Source organism: Dendrobates tinctorius, unplaced genomic scaffold, assembly GCF_039654945.1.
Source record: "Dendrobates tinctorius isolate UK_male_01 unplaced genomic scaffold, ASM3965494v1 ptg000370l, whole genome shotgun sequence".
Taxonomy (NCBI): Eukaryota; Metazoa; Chordata; class Amphibia; order Anura; family Dendrobatidae; genus Dendrobates; species Dendrobates tinctorius.
The window spans coordinates 1,706,786-1,732,140 of record NW_027362036.1 but is presented as its reverse complement, the minus strand read 5'-3'; the positions used below and the strand labels follow the sequence as shown (position 1 = coordinate 1,732,140).

The 25,355-nt window shown below is 41.3% G+C and overlaps 1 protein-coding gene across 1 annotated transcript in view; it reads left to right on the top strand.

Annotated features, from left to right (window-relative positions):
- MEOX1 (mesenchyme homeobox 1) overlaps nt 1–14,532 on the top strand; it is a 70,736-nt gene extending 56,204 nt beyond the window's left edge. Inside the window, exons 2-3 of the mRNA XM_073562901.1 lie at nt 10,321–10,493; nt 13,834–14,532. Of these exons, the coding sequence (XP_073419002.1) occupies nt 10,321–10,493; nt 13,834–13,956 (296 nt within the window). The 3' untranslated portion in view covers nt 13,957–14,532. The remainder of the gene's footprint in view (nt 1–10,320; nt 10,494–13,833) is intronic.
- The last annotated feature ends 10,823 nt before the right edge of the window (nt 14,533–25,355 follow it).

The following is a 25,355-nucleotide window of genomic DNA, read 5'->3' as shown; positions in this document are numbered from 1 at the left end:
TTGAGGAAAGGGCAATTTGAAAACGTTTTGCTATTTTCGTATAGCCTTCCCCTGCTTTATGAGCTTCCCCTATTTTCATTTTCAGAGAGCCAGGTAGCTACTTAGAAGAACCCATGGCTGCTTTTTTTGCAACAAGGATAGAGGAGGCTGGGATTTCTTAAAACTAGGAAATATGCATCACCTGGCCTTTCTTAACAATGATAGTGAACAAACCATAACCCTAACAGACTAATTATGGTATGAAACCGCAGTCAAAGTTATCTGAGCACACAAATCTCCAAGGGTGCTCAAACCTTTGCATTGCCCCATTTTCCTTTTAGTGATTTTTAAAATGTAAAATATATATTCAAAGGTAATGAGTCATTTTTAACTTTAGGCCTGTTAGAGATTATTTCATCTTCAATTTGCTTCAAATTACTGTTCACAATAACAGTAATATTGACCACTATGTGTGGCCGTAGCTTTAATGCAATATTCAGTACATACAGTCATATGTTAAAATTTGGGCACCCCTATTAATGTTAACCTTTTTTCTTTATAACAATTTTGTTTTTTGCAACAGCTATTTCAGTTTCATATATCTAATAACTGATGGACTCAGTTATATTTCTGGATTCAAATGAGGTTAATTGTACTAACAGAAAATGTGCAATCTGCATTTAAACAAAATTTGACCGGTGCAAAAGTATGGGCACCCTTATCATTTTCTTGATTTGAACACTCCTAACTACTTTTTACTGACTTCCTGAAGCACAAAATTGTTTTTGTAACCTCATTGAGCTTTGAACTTCATAGCCAGGTGTATCAAATCATGAGAAAAGGTATTTAAGGTGGCCACTTGCAAGTAGTTCTCCTATTTGATTCTCCTAGGAAGAGTGGCATCATGGGCTCCTCAAAACAACTCTCAAATGATCTGAAAACAAAGATTATTCAACATAGCTTTTCAGGGAAGGATACAAAAAGTTGTCTCAGAGATTTAACCTGTCAGTTTCCACTGTGAGGAACATAGTAAGGAAATGGAAGAACACAGGTACAGTTCTTGTTAAGCCCAGAAGTGGCAGGCCAAGAAAAATATCAGAAAGGCAGAGAAGAAGAATGGTGAGAACAGTCAAGGACAATCCACAGACCACCTCCAAAGACTTGCAGCATCATCTTGCTGCAGATGGTGTCACTGTGCATCGGTCAACAATACAGCGCACTTTGCACAAGGAGAAGCCGTATGGGAGAGTGATGCGAAAGAAGCCGTTTCTGCAAGCATGCCACAAACAGAGTCGCCTGAGGTATGAAAAAGCACATTTGGACAAGCCAGTTACATTTTGGAAGGAGGTCCTGTTGACTGATGAAACAAAGATTGAGTTGTTTGGTTGTGGGGAGGAGGACCCCCATACAGTGATTGGGCTAGAACCAGGGGGACCGCCATCAGGGTTGTTGAAGAAACCACATCAGGGGGATTACAAAGGGAGACATGCGACTGAAGTTGTCAGGGCAACAGGGGGCGGGGCGAGGGTAAAAGGAGCAGGGGACGCGCTGAGGTGGCAGTTGGCAGAGAGCCTGACAGGAGAGAGGAAGCCGTGCGGCAGAGAGAGGACTGTGGCAACTGACGGTGTGGAAAAGAGAGACAGGCAGGAGATTGAAAAAGGGAAATTTGAGACTTACCGAAGGTTGACGCGTAAGAGACTCTCCCCGGGAGTTTCCCCCCGCAAAGATTCAGATAAAGTGACGGCCGCTGATTCCCTCCGTGGTGTGACAGGACCGGGATCTCAGGCGACCGCTGCGACGACACAGCAATCCGGTACAGTGGCCAGGACACTGCCCCCCTGTCTTCTCCCACAGCCGCGGCCCCGTCATCACCGACCTCAGGGGACGTCACCTCGCTATAGGCGGCCGCAGAGCCCGTCCCGGTTACTGAGGGGACACTGAGCAGAATTTGTTAACGTTTATGTCTTTTTTGAAACTGCGTCATCACCTGGCTGGGGAACGAGCGCCTCTAAACGGACGCCTGGGAGATTGACCCCCTGAACAGTTTCTTCAGGGCCCGTTGTGCCCCACCGACCCCACTTCTTCAGGGCCTGTTGTGCCCCACCGTGCCAGCTTCTTCAGGGCCCGTTGTGCCCCACCGACCCCATTTCTTCAGGGCCTGTTGTGCCCCACCGTGCCAGCTTCTTCAGGGCCCGTTGTGCCCCACCGACCCCATTTCTTCAGGGCCCGTTGCGCCCCACCACCCAGTTTCTTCAGGGCCTGTTGTGCCCCATCGTTCCGGTTTCTTCAGGGCCTGTTGTGCCCCATCGTTCCGGTTACTACAGGGCCCGTTGCGCCCCACCGTCCAGTTTCTTAAGGGCCTGCTGCGCCCCATCGTTCTGGTCTCTTCGGGGCTGGACAAGCACAAGTCCTTCCGGGAAGTCGTGGATTACAAGGCAGCCACATCTGCAACCCCTGAGTGGTCGTGAACTCGAGCGACGCCCGGAAGGCTAAGTGTATTATAGAGAAAATAAGGACCCTTTTTGTTTTTTTTATGTTGTTTTACGAGTCCCTGCGAGGACAAATAAGTGTTTCCCCTTTTGTCTGCTTTAAGCAGTTTTAGCCCTTGCGGCTTTAAAACTTATAAAAGTTTATTTCACCCCACATTCAGTCTCGTGTCTCGTCACTGCATCCTGTGAGCCTGCTCGAACCCTACACTGTCATACAAAAAGGCGTTATGCATGGAGGCTAAAAAATACAGCATTCCAAGAAAAACACTTGCTACCCACAGTAAAATTTGGTGGAGGTTCCATCATGCTTTGGGGCTGTGTGGCCAATGCCAGCACCGGGAATCTTGTTAAAGTTGAGGGTCGCATGGATTCAACTCAGTATCAGCAGATTCTTGACATTAATGTGCAAGAATCAGTGACGAAGTTGAAATTAAGCAGGGGATGGATATTTCAGTAAGACAATGATCCAATACACCGCTCCAAATCTACTCAGGCATTCATGCACAGGAACAATTACAATGTTCTGGAATGGCCATCCCAGTCCCCAGACCTGAATATCATTGAACATCTGTGGGATGTGTGACATGCTCGGCGACCATCAAACTTAACTGAACTGGAATTGTTTTGTAAACAGGAATGGTCACAAATACCTTCATCCAGGATCCAGGAACTCATTAATAGCTACAGGAAGCGACTAGAGGCTGTTGTTTTTGCAAAAGGAGGATCTACGAAATATTAATGTCACTTTTATGTTGAGGTGCCCATCCTTTTGCACCGGTCAAATTTTGTTTAAATGCAGATTGCACATTTTCTGTTAGTACAATAAACCTCATTTGAATCCAGAAATATAACTGAGTCCATCAGTTATTAGATATATTAAACTGAAATAGCTGTTGCAAAAACCAAAATTGTTATAAAGAAAAAGGGTTAACATTAATAGGGGTGCCCAAGCTTTAACATATGACTGTAGCATTGTATCTTAATTAACCAGATGTCTATTTTCAGCAAGCCAAGAAGAATAGACTTACCTATATGTTGACATTTGAATTTATATGTTTCTTTCTGGGTAGTCAAGAAAACAGACTTGTACTGGTGTAAGCCTGTAATATTGACTTGTAAGTTGACAATTTGTTGTGACACATTGTGCTCTTCTCCTGGATGACTAGTGATGTTTGCTGATATGCCAATTAGACATTGTCAAGGCTAGCCAGTTTGTTGACTTGGAAAACAGTGGTGGAAAAACCATTCAAATAGATTACATAATCAAACAATGTGTGTTGGTCATATCAGCATTCTTCCCCTTTATTTGTGAATGCTGTATGAAGGACAGTTAAATATGAAAAAAAGTTATTTGCCTCTGTAACAGGAGAGAGACATCCAGACACTTCAGAAATCCAGAGATCCAAACAACCAGTGACTCTTTATAGGACAGAGCCAAGACATCATAGCTCCATCACAAGGGACACAGATTTGTCATTCTACAGGATGCCATCTTAGGGGACCTTTGTCCCGGATGAAAGAATACAGATCTGCTCCATTGACCATCTCAAATCCATGGATACATTTGGGGAAACCAGGTTGAGACCAACCAGTCACCTAGCACCATGAATAGGTTATGAGAAACAAGGTTGGGTCCATCCAGTCACCTGGCACCATGGATACATTTGGGGAAACCAGATTGGGGCCATTTGATCACCTAGCCACATACCTCAATGAACTGTCATCTTTGTAAGCTTGTTGTTACCTCCTCTCTGTATGTGTATGTCACAGGTGGGGTAGTCGGTCCTGGAAGCTCTAAAGTCACAGCTGCTCTTATCCCAGTGAGTCGGCAGAATTGAGAGACTCTGTAATATGCACCATCTTGGGTATTTTGCTGAGACTGTTATCGGCTTGTTTTGTGGTTCAAAAAAGCATTGCCACACTAGTAACGTTATGCCCATGGTGAAAGGAGTGTGGGTGTTCGGCTTGGCGATCCCTGGTTTATGCGGTTTTGGCTAACTGATTGAGTATGTAGGTTGTATGGGAAAGCATAAAGCCAATAGGACCAAAAGATTCGAGCCCAAAGGGTCCCCAATTTATGTACTAGATACGTTCAGTAGCTTTGTTTTCATCCTGGATATGAATGGTATGTAAGTTGGAAGAGGGTGGGGAAAAAGCAACTAAAATCTCAAACGCTGACTGTTCTGGCTGCCCAGTTGCTCTGTGACCACCATCTGGTCCTCTTCTCTTCTTTATTGGGCACACCATATCTCTGGCTTTTTCACTCTAGGCCATGTACAGGCCTTGGAGGTTACTGCACTTCTTAAGATCACAGCATTGTGGGCCTGGAAGGGTGGACGTCTTGGAGATGTGGCATGCAATGATCGAAATAAGAGGAATAGATGATGAACAGCAGGGCGGCTGGAGAGGTTTCATGTTCATTTTAACCAATACTCAGTTCGCTGACTTCTCCTCTTCTTTCTGTCGTCGAGTACGAGCCACATCTCTGGCCTCTTCAATATAGGCTACGACCATGTGCAAGCCGGAGTTTTCTGCATGTCATAAGGTTGCAATGATGACATGACCTTATGATACATAGAGAGCTCCTGTACTGACATGGCTGGGAGTCCTGGTCTATAGCAAGAGGCCAGAGATGCTGCACACAAAGGCGGAAATAATAGGATGGCTGCTAGAGTGGTCATTGGTGAGGTAAGTATATTAGTTTTCTTTTTTCAATATCTGATATTTGTAATGAGGGATTGTATGTCAGTCAAATATTAGGTCCTGGGGTATGCAGCATGACACAAGAATTCAAAGACCACCAAAAAGTTAAGTCTTACGTCTTGGTTCACTTACCTATGTCCAATCCTTAGCATAATGCAGTGTAATAGTGTAATCCTAAGAGCCTGAGTGGTAGATCCCTAAAATATTATTTTCTGTACCTAGAAAATGTAGGTAATTTTTAAAGAAATAATAAGCTGAATATTTTTGTAAAATAAAACCTTAGAAAATACATTTTAATGTCTGAAATTTTATAAGAAAATGGTATTAGAAAAAGAAAAAAACCTGAATGTTCATAAACTATGAAAGTGGCTTTCCCGTATATTGCTAGTCATAACGTCCATTAGTTTGAACTGTACTTTGGCCTGGCTACAACATTTTGTTGATCTTCATTTTTGCACACTTCAAAGTAATATTTTTCTTTCCACCTCGACAGAAGGTGCAATTTCATTACTGGTGCATGACTATCACAGGGTTTACGAGCAGCAAGAAGCAGCTTGAGGTGTGATCTCTGCTAGGCTTTACTGTGCAGAATCCAGATGCTGCCTCGTTTGTGATCCAATGTGTGAGCCTTTTCATGTGGAGCATGAGGAAAACACAGTGGAAAGAGTCTTGCACTTAAAACAATGTCTTAGAAGAAAAAACTTAAGATGAGAGAAAATATTCCATTAGGATGGCTGCAGTATGTCAAGGAGTTCCAAGGATAGTAATGTAGTAATGATATCATACGGCAAACGTCTGGGAGGCTGTCATTTGAGTACATTTGCAAAATCTGCTAACTTTCAATGTCATATTTTTATGTGGGGGCGCTGCTCTGCATTTCATGCATCTGAGTAATGATGTAGACATGCCTATAACATTCTTATTCTCTGTATGGCTTTATTGCATGTATTTTTTAAGTAAACCTACATTAATAATCTTGCAATTCTACTCAACGAGGTGCATAGGTGCATAATATATACAGGGGCACCCACAAAAAAAGTGATTACTTGTTAGGCCAGGGTCACACTAGCTTATAACATGGCAGAGTGCTATGCGATATAACATCACATAGTACTTTGCCCAATGTTGTGCTATGGGGCAGATCATATCTGCAATTATTTTCTCATGCCGATTTGGCAGTATGCAGAGATTGGCAGTGAATCTCGGCTCATTCGCACCTATACAAGTCTATGGGTGTGTGTGAAACATCGCACTGCACTCGGATGTTATCCCAGTGCAATCCGATATATGGCGAGTCAGGCAATGAAGGAAATGGAGAAATAACTTTCTCCGTCTCCTCCACAGCTGAGCTCCGATTCTCTGCTGCGAGAGGATCAGAGCACAGAGCACTGACACTCGGATCACACTCGCAGCAAAGCAGGAGCCGAGGGTCATTAGCATATCGCATCCGATGCCATACGCTAGTGTGTTTCCTGTCTTACTTGTACCCTCCACGTATTGCGTGTGCAGGAAATGAGAGTTTTGATTGGTTCTGATTTGTGATGAATGGTTATTTTGAAATTCGAATTTGTGTGATTCTCAACACTGGAACGCTTGTAATTGCTTGGAAAATATATGTAGGTGAGAGGAGAGATCCAAATCAAATCTCAAAGTATTCAAATTTGCAAGAAACTGCACATTGCAGGAAATTCGACTTGATTTTGATCTTTTTTAGATCAATCCGCTTATCGTTAATTCTAATACTTGAGGAGACAAGAAGTCTGCTTTGGTTCACACTGTCCATGGTGGTCAGGAGACGGGAGTAACTTGAGTTTGTGCCCAGTAAAACCTAAAAGTTGTTTTGACGCAGTATGAAAATTGCTGAAAATTTGCTGTAAGGTGGACACACCTCATTGAAGAAAGACAATTTAAATCTAGGTTATGACTATTTCATTTCAGCAGTGGATATCTCCAGAATTTAGAGCTTCTGTGATACAGACAATTGAGTATTTTGGCAGGCATAGTAACTACTGATGAGCGAGTATACTCATTGCTCGGGTTTCCCCGAGCATGCTCGAATGGCCTCTGAGTATTTTGGCGTGCTCGGAGATTTAGTTTTCGTCACCTCAGCTGCATGATTTACAGCTGCTAGCCAGCCTAAATACATGTGAGGAATGCCTGTTTGTTAGTGAATTCCCACATGTATTCAGCCTGTCTACAAGTCGCAAATCATGCAGATGAGACATGCAATCTATATCTCCGAGCACGCCAAAATACTCGAAGGACACCCGAGCATACTCGGGGACATCGGAGCAACAATGCTACTCGTTCATCACTAATAGTAACCAATAATATACAGAGACTGTTCAATAAAGAATATCCAAATGTTTGGGTTGGTAAATGGACAATGCCTGTCCATAGAAGTATTTAATTTTTGTGGATGTACAATAGTAGCTTTGATTACTGAAACTGCCCTAACTAAGGTCACCAATGACCTACTAGCCGCCAAGGCCAAGCGACACTACTTTAACCTCCTCCTCCTCGACCTGTCTTCTGCCTTTGACACAGTGGACCGTTCCCTATTTCTACAGATCCTCTCATCTCTTGGTATCACAGACTTGGCCCTATCTTGGATTGCGTCATACCTAGCAGACCGGACATTCAGCGTCTCCCATTCACACACCACCTCCTCACCGCGCCCCCTATCCGTCGGAGTCCCGCAAGGTTCAGTCCTAGGGCCCCTGCTCTTCTCCGTTTCCACCTTCGGCCTCGGACAGCTCATAGAATCTCATGGCTTTCAGTATCATCTCTATGCTGATGACACACAGATCTACATCTCTGGACCAGATATCACCTCCCTACTAAACAGAATCCCTCAATGTCTGTCTGCTATTTCATCCTTCTTCTCCACTAGATTTCTTAAACTTAATTTGGACAAAACAAAATTAATCACCTTTCGCCCATCTCACGTGACCCCCCAATGGACCTATCCATTAAAGTAAACGGTTGTCCACTCTCTCCAATCCCACAAGCTCGCTGCCTTGGGGTTATCCTTGACACTGATCTCTCTTTCAAACCACATATCCAAGCCCTTTCAACTTCCTGCTGACTTCAACTCAAAAATATTTCATGGATCCGTACATTCCTCAACCAAGAATCTGCAAAAACCCTAGTCCATGCCCTCATCATCTCCCGCCTTGACTACTGCAACCTCCTGCTCTGTGGTCTCCCCTCTAACACTCTCGCACCCCTCCAATCTATTCTTAACTCTGCTGCCTGACTAATCCACCTGTCCCCCCGCTATTCCCCGGCCTCTCCCCTCTGTCAATCCCTGCACTGGCTCCCCATTACCCAAAGACTCCAGTTCAAAACCCTAACCATGACATACAAAGCCATCCACAACCTGAGTCCTCCATACATCTGTGACCTAGTCACCCGGTAATTACCTGCACGAAACCTCCGATCCTCACAAGATCTCTTTCTGTACTCCCCTCTTATCTCCTCTTCCCACAGTCGCATGCAAGATTTCTCCCGCACATCCCCCTACTCTGGAACTCTCTACCATAGCATATCAGACTCTCGCCTACCATGGAAACCTTAAAAAAGAACTTGAAGACCTACCTCTTCCAACAAGCCTACAACTTGCAGTAACCACCGATCCACCAAACCGCTGCACGACCAGCTCTACCCTCGCCTACTGTATCCTCACCCATCCCGTTGTAGATTGTGAGCCCTCGCGGGCAGGGTCCTCTCTCATCCTGTACCAGTCGTGACTTGTATTGTTTAAGATTACTGTACTTGTATGTATTATGTATACCCCTCCTCACATGTAAAGCGCCATGGAATAAATGGTGCTATAATAGTAAATAATAATAATAATATCATCTTCTGACTGGCCCTTCTTACGTTGATAGGATGACCTTGTAGAGGGATATCCTGTCTGTCTACAAAAAAGTGGAAGGTCACATAGTTTTAGTAATGCAACATGTACATTAATCGTGATGAAGCATTTTTTACTTTATAGGTTTATTGTTTATTTTAAGCATTTTGTAGAAATTTCTCAGCTTCACATCTGGTTTGGTACACTGAAAGCCCAATTTGACAGTATAAACTAAGCACATAGCTTTGTAAAAGGTGTGGTCCCTATAAAAAATTGCACCTTTAGTGTTCTAACTGCTTCCTCCACTCTAAAGAAGCTGAAGATTAAACAAATATGCTAATTAGAGCACTTGGTGCACCTTTAGTGTGGCCAAGAGGCTCCATGCACCATTCTCCCTTTTAGTTTCCATGCCTCCCTCACTGGTGATTGCATTGGTTTTCATGAGCTTTCTATGCACACGGTGCTATTCAGGCAAGCCAGTGCTGTCAATTACCAGTGAAGGAGGCAGGTTATACAAAACTAGTTGCTGGAATGGTGCACTGAGCCTCTTCACCACACAAGGGTGCACCCAATGGTCTAATTACATTTTCTTTCTGCAGATCAGAGGCAGAAATTAGAACACTAAATATGCAATTTTATTATGGGCTATATCACATACAAGGTTATGTCTCTAGGATGTACTGTCATTTTGTAATGACAGACCCCCTTTAAAGCATAATCTAGCGCCCGATTTGAAAAGAACCTTTCATGCTCTCAAATGCTATTAACTTGCAAATAGAGGGTTAATATACAGGTTTATAGTGTTACAACGTTATCTGGCCACCTTACTGAAAGTGCAGCTACCAAGAGAAAATAAACTTGTTCCTCCTGAGAGATTCTGAGTGTCAATCATAGAGGTGCACCCAGAACAGCTATAGTCATTGCTCAGAGGACAGTGAGGGGCGACTGTAAGCACTTTGACTGACAGCTTACTCTGCAGCACATCCGTAAGAGAGATCTGTTAATCAAAGTGAAAGGGGCATGCTTGCATCTGCTGCTCATAATGTTGTGAGCTGTGACTGTGGCCACTCCAGGCTTTCAGTAAGGTGGTCGGACTGCATTGGAACACTGTTAAACTGCAGATTAACCCTCTATCTGAAGGTTAATAACTTTTGTGAACATGACAGTTTCCCATTAAATCTTTGATCTCTTGACCTTAGATTGGTTTATTAATGCAATGGTTTTTAGTGTAGACTAATCAGTCTACTGTATATCAGTTCCTTATATGCCTTTCTGTTTTTTCCTACACAGAAAATGGAGATACTGTCACCAAACCAGAAACAAACAGCAAAGCCAGAAAAGAGAGAACGGCCTTCACTAAAGAACAACTGAGGGAGCTAGAAGCTGAATTTGCCCATCATAATTACCTGACCCGGCTTCGAAGATACGAGATAGCTGTGAACCTTGACCTCACTGAAAGACAGGTAAATCTTATCTCATGTATTTTTAGATGGTGGAAAACTCTGTTGTCCATAGCAATGCCTTAAACACTCTCTTAAAACACTTACCGTTTATCACCTTTCAATACATTCTGATTGGTTCCAAGTAAATTTACTATAGGTCAATAGGAGCTGTATAATACTATATACAGATTCGAAATCTAGCTGATTCTATGGGCACTTTTTTGTGGAATATGTTAAATACAGAACAATAATATGTACCCTTTAAATAGGACTTGTCACTAGGTCAAAATTTGCCAGCTTTTCCTCTTATTTTATTCCTCCTGCTCCTCTGAGTATTCAAGTTGTTGTTGCCGTGCTTACTCTGCTCAGGGTGTCTTGGATGTGTTGACTGACAGCTCACTCATCCAATCTGGTGAAGGTGCATGACGAGACTTCAATATTTTGATGTACAGCTTAGCCATCTAATCTGAGTCTGGGAGGTGCTGAGCTTGTTACAGGTGTTCCCTGTTCAGGTGATTCCCCAGATACTTAGCTGTGCTGTCAGTCTAAGATCTCTGCCACACGTAGCATCTGCTCGGTGGGTTGCCTTGTATTTCTGTCCTCTGCTTATTGATCTGTTGCTGCCTTTCCTTGGACCTCATTCTGACAATTCGTTTGCCTAGCCCCTTTGCTCTGATTCTCTATTTTCCTGGTAGTCTTACTTCAGACCATGACGTGACCTTCACCTTTGTCGCTCCACTTTATTTTACTATGTGCTCCCTTGATATCTGACCCCAGAACGTTTAACTACCCTACCTCATTACTTGTCCATGAGTGGTGACTAGCATCACAGTTTATCTTTAAAATTCCGCCATATGGTTCTGGAAATGTTTTTTTTTTATTTAGTCCTCCCTTTAATTGCCTTTATCAAGGTCGGTGGTGCTCGCAGGGTGATAATACAGAACAGCATAAAGTCACGCCCCTAGACATTCCTGTGAACCACACCCCCTTATAAAAAAACATACAATTTAGCACTAAATAAAAAAGCACATATCTCTGGGAACCGTGTGGTGTAATTAAAAAAAAAAATAAAAATCTGAATAATTGGGAGTAGCAGTAATAAAATAAGGGCAAAAACTGGCTTATACTGACTAGATGGCAGGTCCTATTTAAGCCAAAGAATTCTGGTACTGAGTATTTTAAATCTCTGCTTCTGATTGGTTTCTTCCTCATATCATTTTCCATTACTATGAACACCATAATTTTGATCAGATTTTCAAGCTTAAACATCTTCATTAAAATTATTTACTAGGATTGGAGATCCTATTTAACCTGTTGCTGCACAGCACTGAAATACTATAGTACTGGTGGGAATAAGTGCCCTCACAACACCCAAATAATGTCAAACTTTCACTAGCTGGAGGGTAGCTAATAGTCATAGCTGCAATTCCATGCTATAGGTCTTTAGTCTACATGTTTAAAGGGAACCTATCACCCCCCAGGACATTTTTAAGTAAAAGAGCCACCTTCAGAAGCACTAAGGCTGCACTCTGTGATGGTGGCTCTTCCGTTTCTGATCCCCAGCAATGCCAAATATTAACTTTTATAAATAGGTCATCATACCTGTAATGCGTCCCATAGGTATGGTGTGTCCCCCTGAAGCAGCCACCTCCCCGCCATTAATCATGTCTCTGCAGCGTCTGGGCCCAGCCTCCCATAGACATCCATCATGCCCCTGCTCTGCCATCTGTGCCCCGCCTCCCGTAGCCGTCCTTCATGCCCCTGTGCCGCCGTCTGTGCCCCGCCTCCCATAGCCATTCATCATGCCCCTGCTCTGCCGTCTGTCCCCCGCCTCCCATAGCCATCCATCATACCCCTGCTCTGCCGTCTGTGCCCTGCCTCCCATAGCTGTCCATCATGCCCCTGCTCTGCCATCTGTGCCCCGCCTCCCATAGCCATCCATCATGCCCCTGCTCTGCTTCTGTACACGCCTCCTTCTGTCTCCTATGCCGGCACCTGCTCTGTGAAAACAGCAGGCGCATGCGCTGTGCGCGCTGCCTGTGATCTGACATCAGGTGATCACGCCTGCGTGTTGTGGAGACACCAGATCCTGCCCTGCAGTGTGAATACATCATAACCCACACACTGTAGGGCAGGATCTGGGGCCTCCACAGCATGCAGGCGTGATCGACTGATGTCCGTTCACGGGCAGCGCGCACTGCGTATGCCCGAGAACTGTTTCACAGAGCAGGCACCGGCATAGGAGGCAGAAGGAGGCGGGGCACAGACGGCAGCACAGGGGCATGATGGACGGCTATGGGAGGCGGGGCACAGAGGGCAGAGCAGGGGCATGATGGACGGCTATGGGAGGCAGGGCACAGATGGCAGCACAGGGGCATGATGGACGGCTATGGGAGGCGGGGCCCAGACTCTACAGAGACATGATTGATGGCGGGGAGGCGGCTGCTTCAGGGGGACACAACATACCTATCGGACGCATTACAGGTATGAGGACCTATTTATAAAAGTTAATATTTCGGCGTTAACGGGGGTCAGAAACGGAAGAGCCACCTTCACAGAGTGCAGACTAAGTGCTGCTGAAGGAGGCTCTTTTAGTTAAAAATGCCCGGGGGGGGTGACAGGTTCCCTTTAACCTCTTTTATGCTGTGCTCATAGAAAAGGTAGATAATGGAGGGAGATATCACTTTATGAGCATCAGAGAGATTCTTTGTGAAATGTTTTATCCATATAATGTATGGCCAGAAAGCTAATTTTCCATTGAAAGACCCTTGTGCTATTTATTACTGTAGCTAGTGGTAGGGCATACCTTCTTATGTTCCAGTAATTGTCTACTTATTAAACATATATATGTTTAATATGTATATGATAGCATACTACAAAGTTAAAAAAAAATCAATTTAGGGTTAGAGTTAGGGCCAGGGTTTGGGTTAGGTGTAAGGCTACATTTAGAGCTAGTGATGAGGCTAGGTTTATGGTTATTCATAGGGCTAGTGTACTAAAATACTCACATAAGAAGTGTGCAATTTTTTTTTAACAATTTACACATTTTTTTAATTTTGTGCAAAAAAGCAAAAACAAAAATAGAAGGTCAAAGGGCAAGCTATTACATCAGAATTTTCTTAAAATACAATACATGTGCTTGAGGGATAAGGGTCTCAATACTTACGGGTAAAAGGTATTCTGGTAGTGCTATTGCTCTATGAGTTAGAGGGCACATAACATTTGCCTTGCCACCAGTGCTGACAACCCATGATACTACACTGCCTATGACTACCTGTCATCCTAGGACTCCTGAATGTTGGTGGTGGTCTTAAATAGCCTAACATTGTGTCTTTGATGAAATTTTTTTTTGCTTTTGCAGGTTAAAGTTTGGTTCCAAAACCGAAGAATGAAGTGGAAACGTGTCAAAGGTGGACAACCAGTGTCACCAAATGATCAAGATGCAGATGATTTAGACTCTACAGCATCTCCCAGCTCTGAATAGCACAGTTCCAACATACTCCATGAACTTTACCATCTCATACTTTTACAAGAAAATACTCCAAGTCTTCCAACATTGATCATACTGGTTAATAGCTAGTATATTTTTTCCTTTGCAGATATATGTTTCTCATTCAAGGACATAATGGGTAGGATATTGGACCTCAGATAATGCATCATCAGACTATTCAGTTCATTGACTATCAAATTTTCATAATTTTCCGAAGTTGTAGTTGTAAGATATTAAGGTATCTTGAACATCTTTGTATACGGAAAAGGTATATTGTAATTTGTATTGTAATAATATTTTTTTTTACTAGTTTTCCACAAGGTTCCTTTATCCTGAGGATGAAGGCGCATAAAAATCCATATCATAATTTTCATGTATAAAGTATTCATCTCAGATTTTATAAGTATTCAAATGAATAAGATGCCAAAATAATTCCTTTTTTTGTTTTCCAAAATTTGAATGTTCTTGTGTTTTTCTACGTTGTTTTTTAATTGTATTAAATTGCAAAAATACTGTGCTAAGCTTTTATTACAAGTTTTTTTATTAATAAAATGTGCTGTTTGCAAATTAGTAGTAAGTGTTTTTTATATAAATATTGCAACAAAAAACATCTATTACTGACCTTTCAGTGGACTGATCTCTGCTGGACTATTTAAAAAATATTTCCTTGTATTCATTACTTTACACAATTTCCTTTCCCCTACTTGTAATTTACACTTCATGGTACAGGATACCCAACAAGTTAATAAATAAGGATACATTCAGCAGCATGAAAAAGTTTGGGAAACCGATGTCAAAATTATTGTTATTGTGAACATTTAAGCAAGTTGAAGATTAAATGATCTCTAAAAGGCCTAAAGTTAAAGATGACACATTCCCTTTGTATTTTCGGCAAAAAAAATATACAGGGTGGTTCAAAAGTAGGTGGACAGAAAATAATAAAATAACATTTACTTTGATTTATATATAAAATTATATTTAGTAACACAAGCTTAACATTGACAATTACATTTTATTCTAAACAATAATACAAAAGCCCTTAAATTTTATCAGCGCAGGTGCTCAAACTGTTTTCATCACAACTTGCACAGCTTTGAAGTCTACCTCTTACGCTTCGACAAACATTTTTGCACAAGTCTCTTTGGGTATTAATTTCTTGAAATGCATCTCTTATGTAATTTTTCAAATCACTGACACTTTTTGGTTTTCGACTATAAACTTTGACCTTGAGTACTCCCCAAAAGAAACAATCCATTGGGGTCAAGTCTGGTGAATGTGCCAGCCAACAACTGGGCCTCTTCGGCCAATCCATTTATTAGGAAATGTTTCATCAAGATACTCACAGACTTCTCTTGAATAATGTGGAGGGGCCCCATCTTGTTGGAAATAAAGGTCATTTGAATTAGGCTGTTGCTTTAAAGGGGGCTTCACACATAGCGATATCGCTAGCAATATCGCTAAAGCATTACCGATTTTGTGACTCAGCAGACTCACATTTTGTGACACTTACCTCCGACCGGCTCCCCCGCTGGCTATCGCTGATTGCGTGAGAACGTCCTGGGCCGTTTCTCGTCGGTGGCTTCCTGCTGGCGCTGACGAGCGACACGTAGATGCAGGTGGGAGGATGTCTTCATCACCGCATCTGACAGGTAAGTAACGACCACCGACCGCTGCTGCATCGCTGGTGAGATCTGCCTGTTTGGTAGCTCACTAGCGACCATTTAGCGATGCACCAACGATCCTGACCGGGTCGTATCGTTGTCGGGATCGCTGGTGCATCGCTAAATGTAACGGGACCTTTACTGGGGAACAACTTGATTCAATAGAATTTTGAGATACTTTTCTCCTGTGACTGCTCCTTAAAAAAAGGGTCCAAAAACACCAAAACTTGAAATACCACCCCAAACATTGCAACAGGCTCATTTAGTTGTTGCTCCAATGTTAAATGCATGTTCTCATTATACCAGTTAATACAATTATGTCTGTTAATATGTAATCAACCAATGTCCAATAACAATTACTGAGGGCACTTCACATAAGGATATACCACAATATCCCATACACCGGTATACAGGACAACGAAGAGATCCCAAATGTTATAAAACAATATTTTATTTCAAATTTGATTAAAAATACATATAATAAAAAGCAAAAATGCCATTTTAGGGGATGCCAGAGCACACCAAAATTCAACAATGCAACAATAGGGCATATACAATGATATTAGTCCAAAAAATTTTTATACAGCATAAATTGGGGCATATAAATGGTGCTACAATCCATAATTCCTTGATAGTAGTAAAAATAAATAGTGCTATAAGGCAGCAATAAAAAGATCCTGTGCAAGAATAAAGCGCACAATAATAATAGATGCTCTAATGAGCTATCAAATTCACACATAATTCCCAAAATTGGTGTATGATTGGGCGGCACAGTGGCTCAGTGGTTAGCGCTGCAGCCTTGCTGCGCTGAGGTCCTGGGTTCGAATCCCACCAAGGACAACATCTGCAAAGGAGTTTGTATGTTCTCCCCGTGTTTGCGTGGGTTTCCTCCGGGCACTCCGGTTTCCTCCCACATTCTAAAGACATACTGATAGGGAATTTAGATTGTGAGCCCCATCGGGGACAGTGATGAAAATGTGTGCAAACTGTAAAGCGCTGCTGAATATGTTAGCGCTATATAAAAATAAATATTATTATTATTATTAATATGCACATGCAAAAAATGCCTGCTGGTACATAGAATCAGGTGTGAATAGATTAGTAGCACAAGAAAGTGCCTCCATAAACAAAAATAGGACAACAGGTAACCTAAAGGCTGGCAATGAAAGTGAAAGTGAAAATAAAAGTAAAAAATATCTAAGTGTGAGGTAACACAGACAGGTCCTAAAGCAGGAAAGCAATTCCCAAATCCATTAAATATCCAAGCAAGAGGTATATGAACCTATACAATCATATTTACCAATAACAGATGCTGGTGCTCGTGGCGTTTGCTCACCCCGACGCACATTTTCCTGCAAGCTTCTTCCAAGGGACTTTAGGACCTGTCTGTGTTACCTCACAGGTCTTTTTTACTTTTATTTTCACTTTCATTGCCAACCTTTAGGTTACCGGTTGTCCTATTTTTGTTTATGGAGGCACTTTCTTGTGGTACTAATCTATTCTAACCCGATACAGCAGGCTTTTTTTGTATGTGCATATTAATCAAACAGCAATTTTGGGAAATATATGTGAATTTGATAGCTCATTAGAGCATCTATTATTATTGTGCACTTTTATTCTTGCACAGGGTCTTTGCATTGCTGCCTTATAGCACTTTTTATTTTTACTACTATCAAGGAATTATGGATTGTAGCACCATTTATATGCCCCAATTTATGCTGTATAAATAATTTTTGGACTAATATCATTGTATATGCCCTATTGTTGCCTTGTTGTAATTTGGTGTGCTCTGGCGTCCCCTAAAACGGCATTTTTGCTTTTTATTTTATGTATTTTTAATCAAATTTGAATTAAAATATTGGTTAATAACATTTGGGATCTCTTCGTTGTCCTGTATAGCGGTGTATGGGATTTTGTGGCATATGTCTGTTAATATGGCCAGATAATTTGAAAGAAGCTTCATCACTCCACATAATGCTATCTAAAATTACTGGATTTTCTTCTATTTTGTTAAGCATAATCTCACTAAATTGCAGCCGCCTGTCTGGATCATCCTCCAATAAACCATGAATTAGACGTGGACGATAAGCTTTCCACCCAATAGATTTCAGGTTTCGCATAATGGAAGCTCGTCAAATTCCAAGTTCTAAAGAGACTCTTCTGATGGACTTTTTTGGACTCTGAACAAATGTTTCAGCAACAAGTTCCACTTTACACCATGTTTGATAAATTTCCCCCTTCATAACCCTATTACACATACTGTCCACCTACTTTTGAACCTCCCTGTGTATACATTAATCTTTTGGAAATGTTTGGGCACCCTGCACGGTTAGCACCTAGTAGCCCCCCTTTTGAAAGTATCACATCTTGTAAATGCTTTTTGTAGTCAGCCAAGAGTCTATCAATTCTTGTTTGAGGGATTTTCTTCCATTGTTCCTTGGAAAATTCTTCCAGTTCTGTGAGATTCCTGGGTCATCTTACATGCAATGCTATTTTGAGGTCTTGCCACAGATTTTCAGTTATGCTCAGATTAGGGGACTGTGAGGGCCATTGTAAAATCTTCAGCTTGCACCTTTTGAAGTAGACTATTGTGGATTTTGACATGTGTTTAGGATCATTATCCATTTGTTGAAGCCCTCCTTTTTTCAACCTCAGCTTCTTAAACTGATGGTGTTATGTTCACATCAAGAATTTGTTGAAATTTCATTGAATCCATTCTTATCTCTACCCGTGAAATGTTCCCCGTGCAATTGGCTTCAACACAACACCAGATTCACTGATATGGGATAAAATTCAACTTTATTTAATCCAATTTAAAACTATATCCACAATTCTCCCTCTGAAGGTTATTTAGAGGCTGACTAATACAAGACATAAACATAAACCCAGGTGACAATCTATGCTCACTCTCCAAGACTCTCGTCTCTAGTCCTAACCATAGACAACTCATCAGGAGACCTTATTACCGGTATATATTGACCTACAGTTAGGTCCATATATATTTGGACAGAGACAACATTTTTCTAATTTTGGTTCTAGACATTACCACAATGAATTTTAAACAAAACAATTTAGATGCAGTTGAAGTTCAGACCTTCAGTTTTCATTTGAGGATATCCACATTAAAACCCTGCTGTTCTGTTCGTTTCCACTATACACTTGTACTGCTCCGGTCATTTTTGACCGGACCTATTAAAATGCTGTTTTAGCTACTTAAAAAAAAAATTTTGAATACCTGTTGCATTATTATACTGTATGTGAACATGGTTGGTCATTCTAAAAAAAAACTACGTAAAAAACTCAATTTTTTTATTTATTTTGTGTTTATAAAGGTTAAAAGGGCTTATTGAATTCTGCACAGAAATTACAAATTTGAGCTTAACTAACTAAAACAACTACTACTACTACTATAACAACTATAACTAAAATTAACTATAGTATAAAATGCGTGCAAACATTTTGAAAAAAAAGTAAAAATAATAAAAAAAATTAAAAAAAATCAGTTTTTTTCAGAGAATCTTCACATAATTCTATTGTTTACATTCAGGACAACAATAATACACAAGTTTATAAGCCTCATACCTGTACAGATTTGCATTCAAGGCTCAGATGTCTCCAGATCTTCTCTCCAACAAAACTGAGACTGAAATGGCTGACTAAACTGCTTACTTACTGATAAGATAAGAAAAGAGACACCAGACACCACCCCCTGGAATGCTGATATAGCAGAGAAGAAAGCAAACATTTGGCAGACATGACTCATTAGCTTTTCAGGTCTGCTTTGCACAGAGAACCAACACAAGGAAAATAAAAAAAAACCTCTTTTCTTTTACAATATGCAATGGTAACAACTGAATTTATTTATTTTTAGAGGAAAAGCAGGGTAAATAACATACAGAAAAAAAAAATTGAACAGAACTGTACTGAAAGCCAATGCATATGGTTTGTACTGAAAGCATGTGTAAATCTGCACCTAAAGCAACTGTTTACTTCATAAACAATAGTAGATGCAATAAGTAGTCTCAAAAGAAATTATAACTCATTTGTTTTACTAAAAAAATTGGTTGAAATTAGCATAAAATGCTATTCGGTCATTTTTGACCGGAACAGTACAAGTGTAGAAAAAAATGTGCCGCAAAAACTAAACCAAAAAAAAAAAAGTACACTTAGAAAGAACCCCTCAAATTAGGAAAATAGAAGTAACCACAAGTTTCAGAACCGCATAATGAATTTTTTTTTAAAATATCAAAGTTCAAAGACGGTCATTTTTGACCGAACATAACAGCACGGTTAAAATTGGATGAAGGGTTTAGGAGTTTCAGCTCTTTAACATGTGTCAGTGACACACACATCCTGTATATACATGTATTTATATTGCATAGAGAGATAGATAGAAGAGATGCCGGTAATTCATCCACCGGGTTCTGTAAAATCACAGCAGAAGCCTACAGGAGAGATGGATTCCATACAGTAAATACAAATAAAATAGGTAGATATAGATGTCAGTTACAAATACAATTAGTACAGTGTGTGCAAATTACTCGACATGTATTTAATTAATAAAAGAATATTTTGGGGAAAAAATGGCCTGGGCTCTCGCACAATTTTCGCAACCAGCAGAGGAAAAGCCGATGACTGGAGGCAGATGTTTATAGCCTGGGAAGGGAGTAATACTAAATTACCAGCTCTTTTAGCTCTTTTTCTTTCTGTCTATCTATATAATATAAATACATATATATTTGTGTGTCACTGACATCTATATAGTGTGTATATATATATATATATATATAGTAAGGTAGCGCTTATTATTCAGGTAGGGGGACACTCGCTAGGCAGCCAAATAACCAGGTCCGGCACGGGTTTCTCATATAATGCCAACAGTTCATGCGGTTTATTAAGCATCATAAACCATGAACAGCAACAGAAAGTTCATATCAGATCAGCATAGTGTCCATGACAGAGCTCCACTCTGTTTACCCTGTAGTCACACAGGTTATGCATTGTTCAATACGCAGGCTCTCTAGCCTCACAGTTATCTCATCCCTGTGGCCGGGTTACCTCATGGTTGCTTCACCACACTGCAGACGTCCATTCCCTCCCCTGGGAGCTCTCAGGCACTTGCAGCCATTAAACACAGAGTCCACACATGCTGTTAGGAAGACAGCCACATCTTCCTCATTCGGTCTCACGTCAGCCCAGACGAGACCTTTCTTACGGACCAACCGGGTCCAAGCATTCACTCATGTGACCTACCCTGGCGCACCTTATATAGTCCGTAGCCACGCCCACCAGATCACATAGCTATGACCTCATCACAGGTCCTTCAATCATTCACACACATATACGTTACTATGGCATTCTAGATACCCACCCCTAGGTGGGTTTGTAGGTAGCTGGTCCAGCCCGTCTCACCAGCTACCTGGAAAGTTCTCCCTGACACAGTGTAATGAAAGCTCAGCAGTACCTCTGCTGATCAACACACACATTCAAGCTTCCATCCCAAGGATACATAACGATCATTCAGCACCCTGCCACTCATCCTCTCTCCTGGGACAGCCACACAGTGCCCCCTAGCTGACACAGTGGTCACTACACCACAATATATACAGTATATATACACAGTATGTAATCTATGTTTATATATCTATTCTATTCTAACTAATCAGTCTGATTTTACTGTATGCAACGTACATGCAAACCGGACAGCACTCGCATGGTGCGAGTGCTGTGCATTTTTTTCTCGCATCCATTGACTTGCATTGGCGTGTCTCGTCTGAGATACGCAGCAAATCGCAGCATGCTGCGATTTTTTTCTCAGTCCGATTTCAGTTGAGAAAAAAAATCGCAGATGAGTTGTCACCTATTGAATAACATTGGTCAGAGTGCAATCCAATTTTTTAATTGGGGTCTCTATAGCTACCCCCCAGGAAAGTCTAAGCTGGTGGTTGAGCTTGCTCTGACACTCGGAAGCAATCAGCACGTGTGACTTAGGACACCCGGAGTCAGATGCTAAGCCAAGCAAGAGTTCCCATCCTACACAGCCTGCCTAGACTCACACTCACAGTGCTAGTAGTGGCACACGTGTACACAGGGTGGTAATGTATCCAACAACAAACCAAACAAAAATGATCCTAGCGCGCCAACGCGCGCTCCAGGGAACCTTTTATATGTTCTGTTTAAGTCCAGTCACACGGAACCTTGCTCGTGGACCAATCCGGACTTGCCACACCACCCGAGCAGCTGACGACTGACCACCAATGAGAGGTTGCCACTTCATGAGCAGGCTCAGTAGTGAGAAATCCGGACTTCGACTCTGGAACGTCTCTTCACCGCTGCCTGCTACTAGCTACTATAGCTTTGGCTGGAGAGACAGCAGTAACCAAGCACACAGCATGAGTCTGAGCAAGATGCTGAGACTAATGTCTTTACTGAGCAGCCTCCACTGTGGTCAGAGCAGAATGGGAGCAGGAGAATCTTGGCGCCTAACAAAGGGCATCATTAATTGTGATTTTGTTTTCCTGAAATATCTCTTCTTGCATGTGTAGCGGTGACATCAAGGACTACTTACAGCTTCTAACTCATAGAACACTGAAAATGGAGGCAATAGATGGAGACAGGGTCAGCACTTCTGGAGTGGATGCACAGTGAATTGAGTTCTGTAGTGAATGTGCAGATGCACCTAGGATCGGGACCCCGTGTTTGTCGACATTCGTTCTACGCAAAGTACTTACAAGGGATTAAGTAGCCCAATGGAAATCTGACAATTGGGCTAGTAGTCATTTTGTGTCTCATGTAAAACAATATTCTTTATTTAAAAAATCGATGCATATGTCGTAGCTGTTTTTGTTCTCACCCAGAGTCAGATATGCTAGATCACTAGTGAGGCCAAATTAGGAGTTTACGCCCTTAATTTACAAGCTGCTGGATTTTGCAGATCCAATCTCCCAGGAAACTCCCACAAAAAGGTTTGCCTTTTGAGCAATGAAATGTAAATGATTAATCTCTATCAAAGCATGTGCAAATGAGTGTTGATTGTATGGACGTGTCATATCCGTAATAACATCAGATTACAGACAAACTTTTTTTTATTGCTATTTGTATCTAACCACTTTAAGATCTTTGCTATATGTCATTCATTAGGTAACATCATTGCTTATTTCAGGTAGTTGAAAATTGGTCCTGATCTTGTGATGATGGTTATGGTACAATGCAATTGAAGAAAATCATCCATAGCGAATCCATGTACTGTCCATTTTTTACTGATTGGTTACTAGCAGAGATGAATTTGTTCAGATTTGGTTCTGAATATGATCGGAATCGAATATTGTTTTTGCAATATTCGGCAAACACAGCCAAATGACATTAGAGTCAATTGGAGTAGAAATTACCGAATATGTTCGGAACAAATCATAAGACATACATTCGGCACAAATATTGTTTGAATATGTCAAAATCAAATTCGGGGACAAAATCTGAACAAATTCGCTCATCTCTAGTTACTAGTAGAGATGAGCGAATTTGTTCAGATTCGGTTCCGAATACAATCGGAATCAAATATTGTTTTTGCAATATTTGTCGAACACAGCCGAACGTCATTAGAGTCAGTGGGAGTGGAAATTACCGAATATGTTCGGAACCGATCATAAGACAAACATTTGGCATGAATAGTGTTCGAATATGGCTCAAATATGTCAAAATCAGATTCGGGGGACAAAATCCAAATAAATTCGCACATCTCTAGTTACTAGTAGCTTGGAAGATTTTCATCAGTTTTTTTCTTCTTTGGATAAAAATGGATGAAACACAAATGGTAAAAATGGACACAAGTACAAAAAGAGAGCAAAAATGGATCCTGCACAAAGGTGAAAATAGGTCAATTTTTTTCTGTTAAAAAAACTATGAGTGAATATGATACCATCCTATTACACATCTACTTTCCATGATTCACCGGTTTTCTAATAAATTAGACTAAGGGTACTGTTACATGTAGCGACGCACCAACGATTCTGACAATGATACGATCTTGCTAAGATCGTTTGTGCATCGCTAGTAAGCAGTCATACAGGCCGATCTTCATAACGACGCATCAGCGATCAGCGATGTCACTGACGACCATGGCGATCGTTGGTGCCGTGTCACACACTGTCTATAATAGCGATTCAGACTTTGAATAGGCGTCCTTCAGCGCTATCTATATGAGTTCGGAGTCGCCAACGAGGTCGCTTGTCGTTGATAAGGGGCGTCAAACACAGCGATGCATGATGGTCAGCATGACGCCAGCGATCAAAAAATGATGCTGAACGTTCGCGCACGATCAGCGACATCGCAGCAGGGAGCCAGTCGTTTCCGCGTGTCACACTTAGCGAGATCGCTAGCGATGTCGCTGGCGCGTTACAAAATCGTTGTCGCTTCAGCGATATCGCTAGCGATCTCGCCGTGTGTAACGGGGGCTTAAGCTGAGAATTCTCTCAGCAACTTTAAAGGGATTATCCAGATATAGAGCTATTTTCTGCCAAAATGCCACACATTGTAACTGGTATTTCAGCTGAGATCTACTAAACTGCTAAGCTGCAATACATCAGATGACCGGTGAATATGTATGGCACTGTTTTTGGAAGAAAGTAGCCATGTTTTTCTAATCATGGACAGCCATTTAAATAAAATTACTCCCCATTACCTTGCGTACTCCCAACAATAAACAGGTTACGTGTATGAACATTTTAGTTACTCCATATGTCATTGACCTTGGCAGAGTAATGGGAAGCTTGGACAGTCTTGGGTTTAGTTCTAATGCGTCTTCTGAAACCTAATCCACCTGCTGCATTATTGTGTTCTGATAAATCCTACTTCAAAGTTCAAAACATTTATATTTTATTATCTAGTCAGAGGATTTTCTGCTAAGGACAAAACCAGATGCTGGGAGATAGTGGTCCCCCTGGGTACAATCGTTGTCTGGTATGATGTTACTTCTGCCTTTGATTAATGATTTTTATAGTATAAAGGGGATTACATGTTCATTGCAATAACACAATCATATCTGTACACACATGATAATGTAAAGTGTTCCAGCAATTAAGAAACAAAATATGTTAGCAATATTATATCTTGCTTAATCTCTGAGGCTAAATAAATCTGAAAATTAAGTGCTTTCTGCATCTAATCTTTTAACCTTGAATGTTAGCACATGATCCACATTTAATGACATTTTATATCAATTTATATTGTGTAGTAAGAGATGTAAACTGGAGAAAAGAAATGTTTGTTAATCAAAACCAGGGCAGGTTCAGAGCCACCAGGACACAATACGCAATTTTAGTATTTTGGTTTATATTCACAACTCAGAAGAGAGGTATTCCTATAGTAAAAAACATGGGTTTATATAAGACAGTAGTATTGGGTTTTGCCATCAAGGACAGAAGGACCTGCTGTTTGTTTCTGCCTCCTCACTCCTTTTAGGACCGTTGGGCCAATGTAATACCCTTTGCTTTCTAACTATACAGATCCTTTGGAGGTGTACAAACAAAAGAATACTGCAACCCCTGTAAGCGGTAAGCTGCATTCAAACATTGACTATGTGAAATTTTCACTGTATTATATGCTTTATGTATAGAATATACTTTTAAAAATGAAGCTATTTAGCGCATAAATTGGCCAATTCATGAGAGCCCATAGGCCACTGCAAGTGACTTTTCTTTGATTGAACCCTAAACCTAATATTTATCAAACATGCTT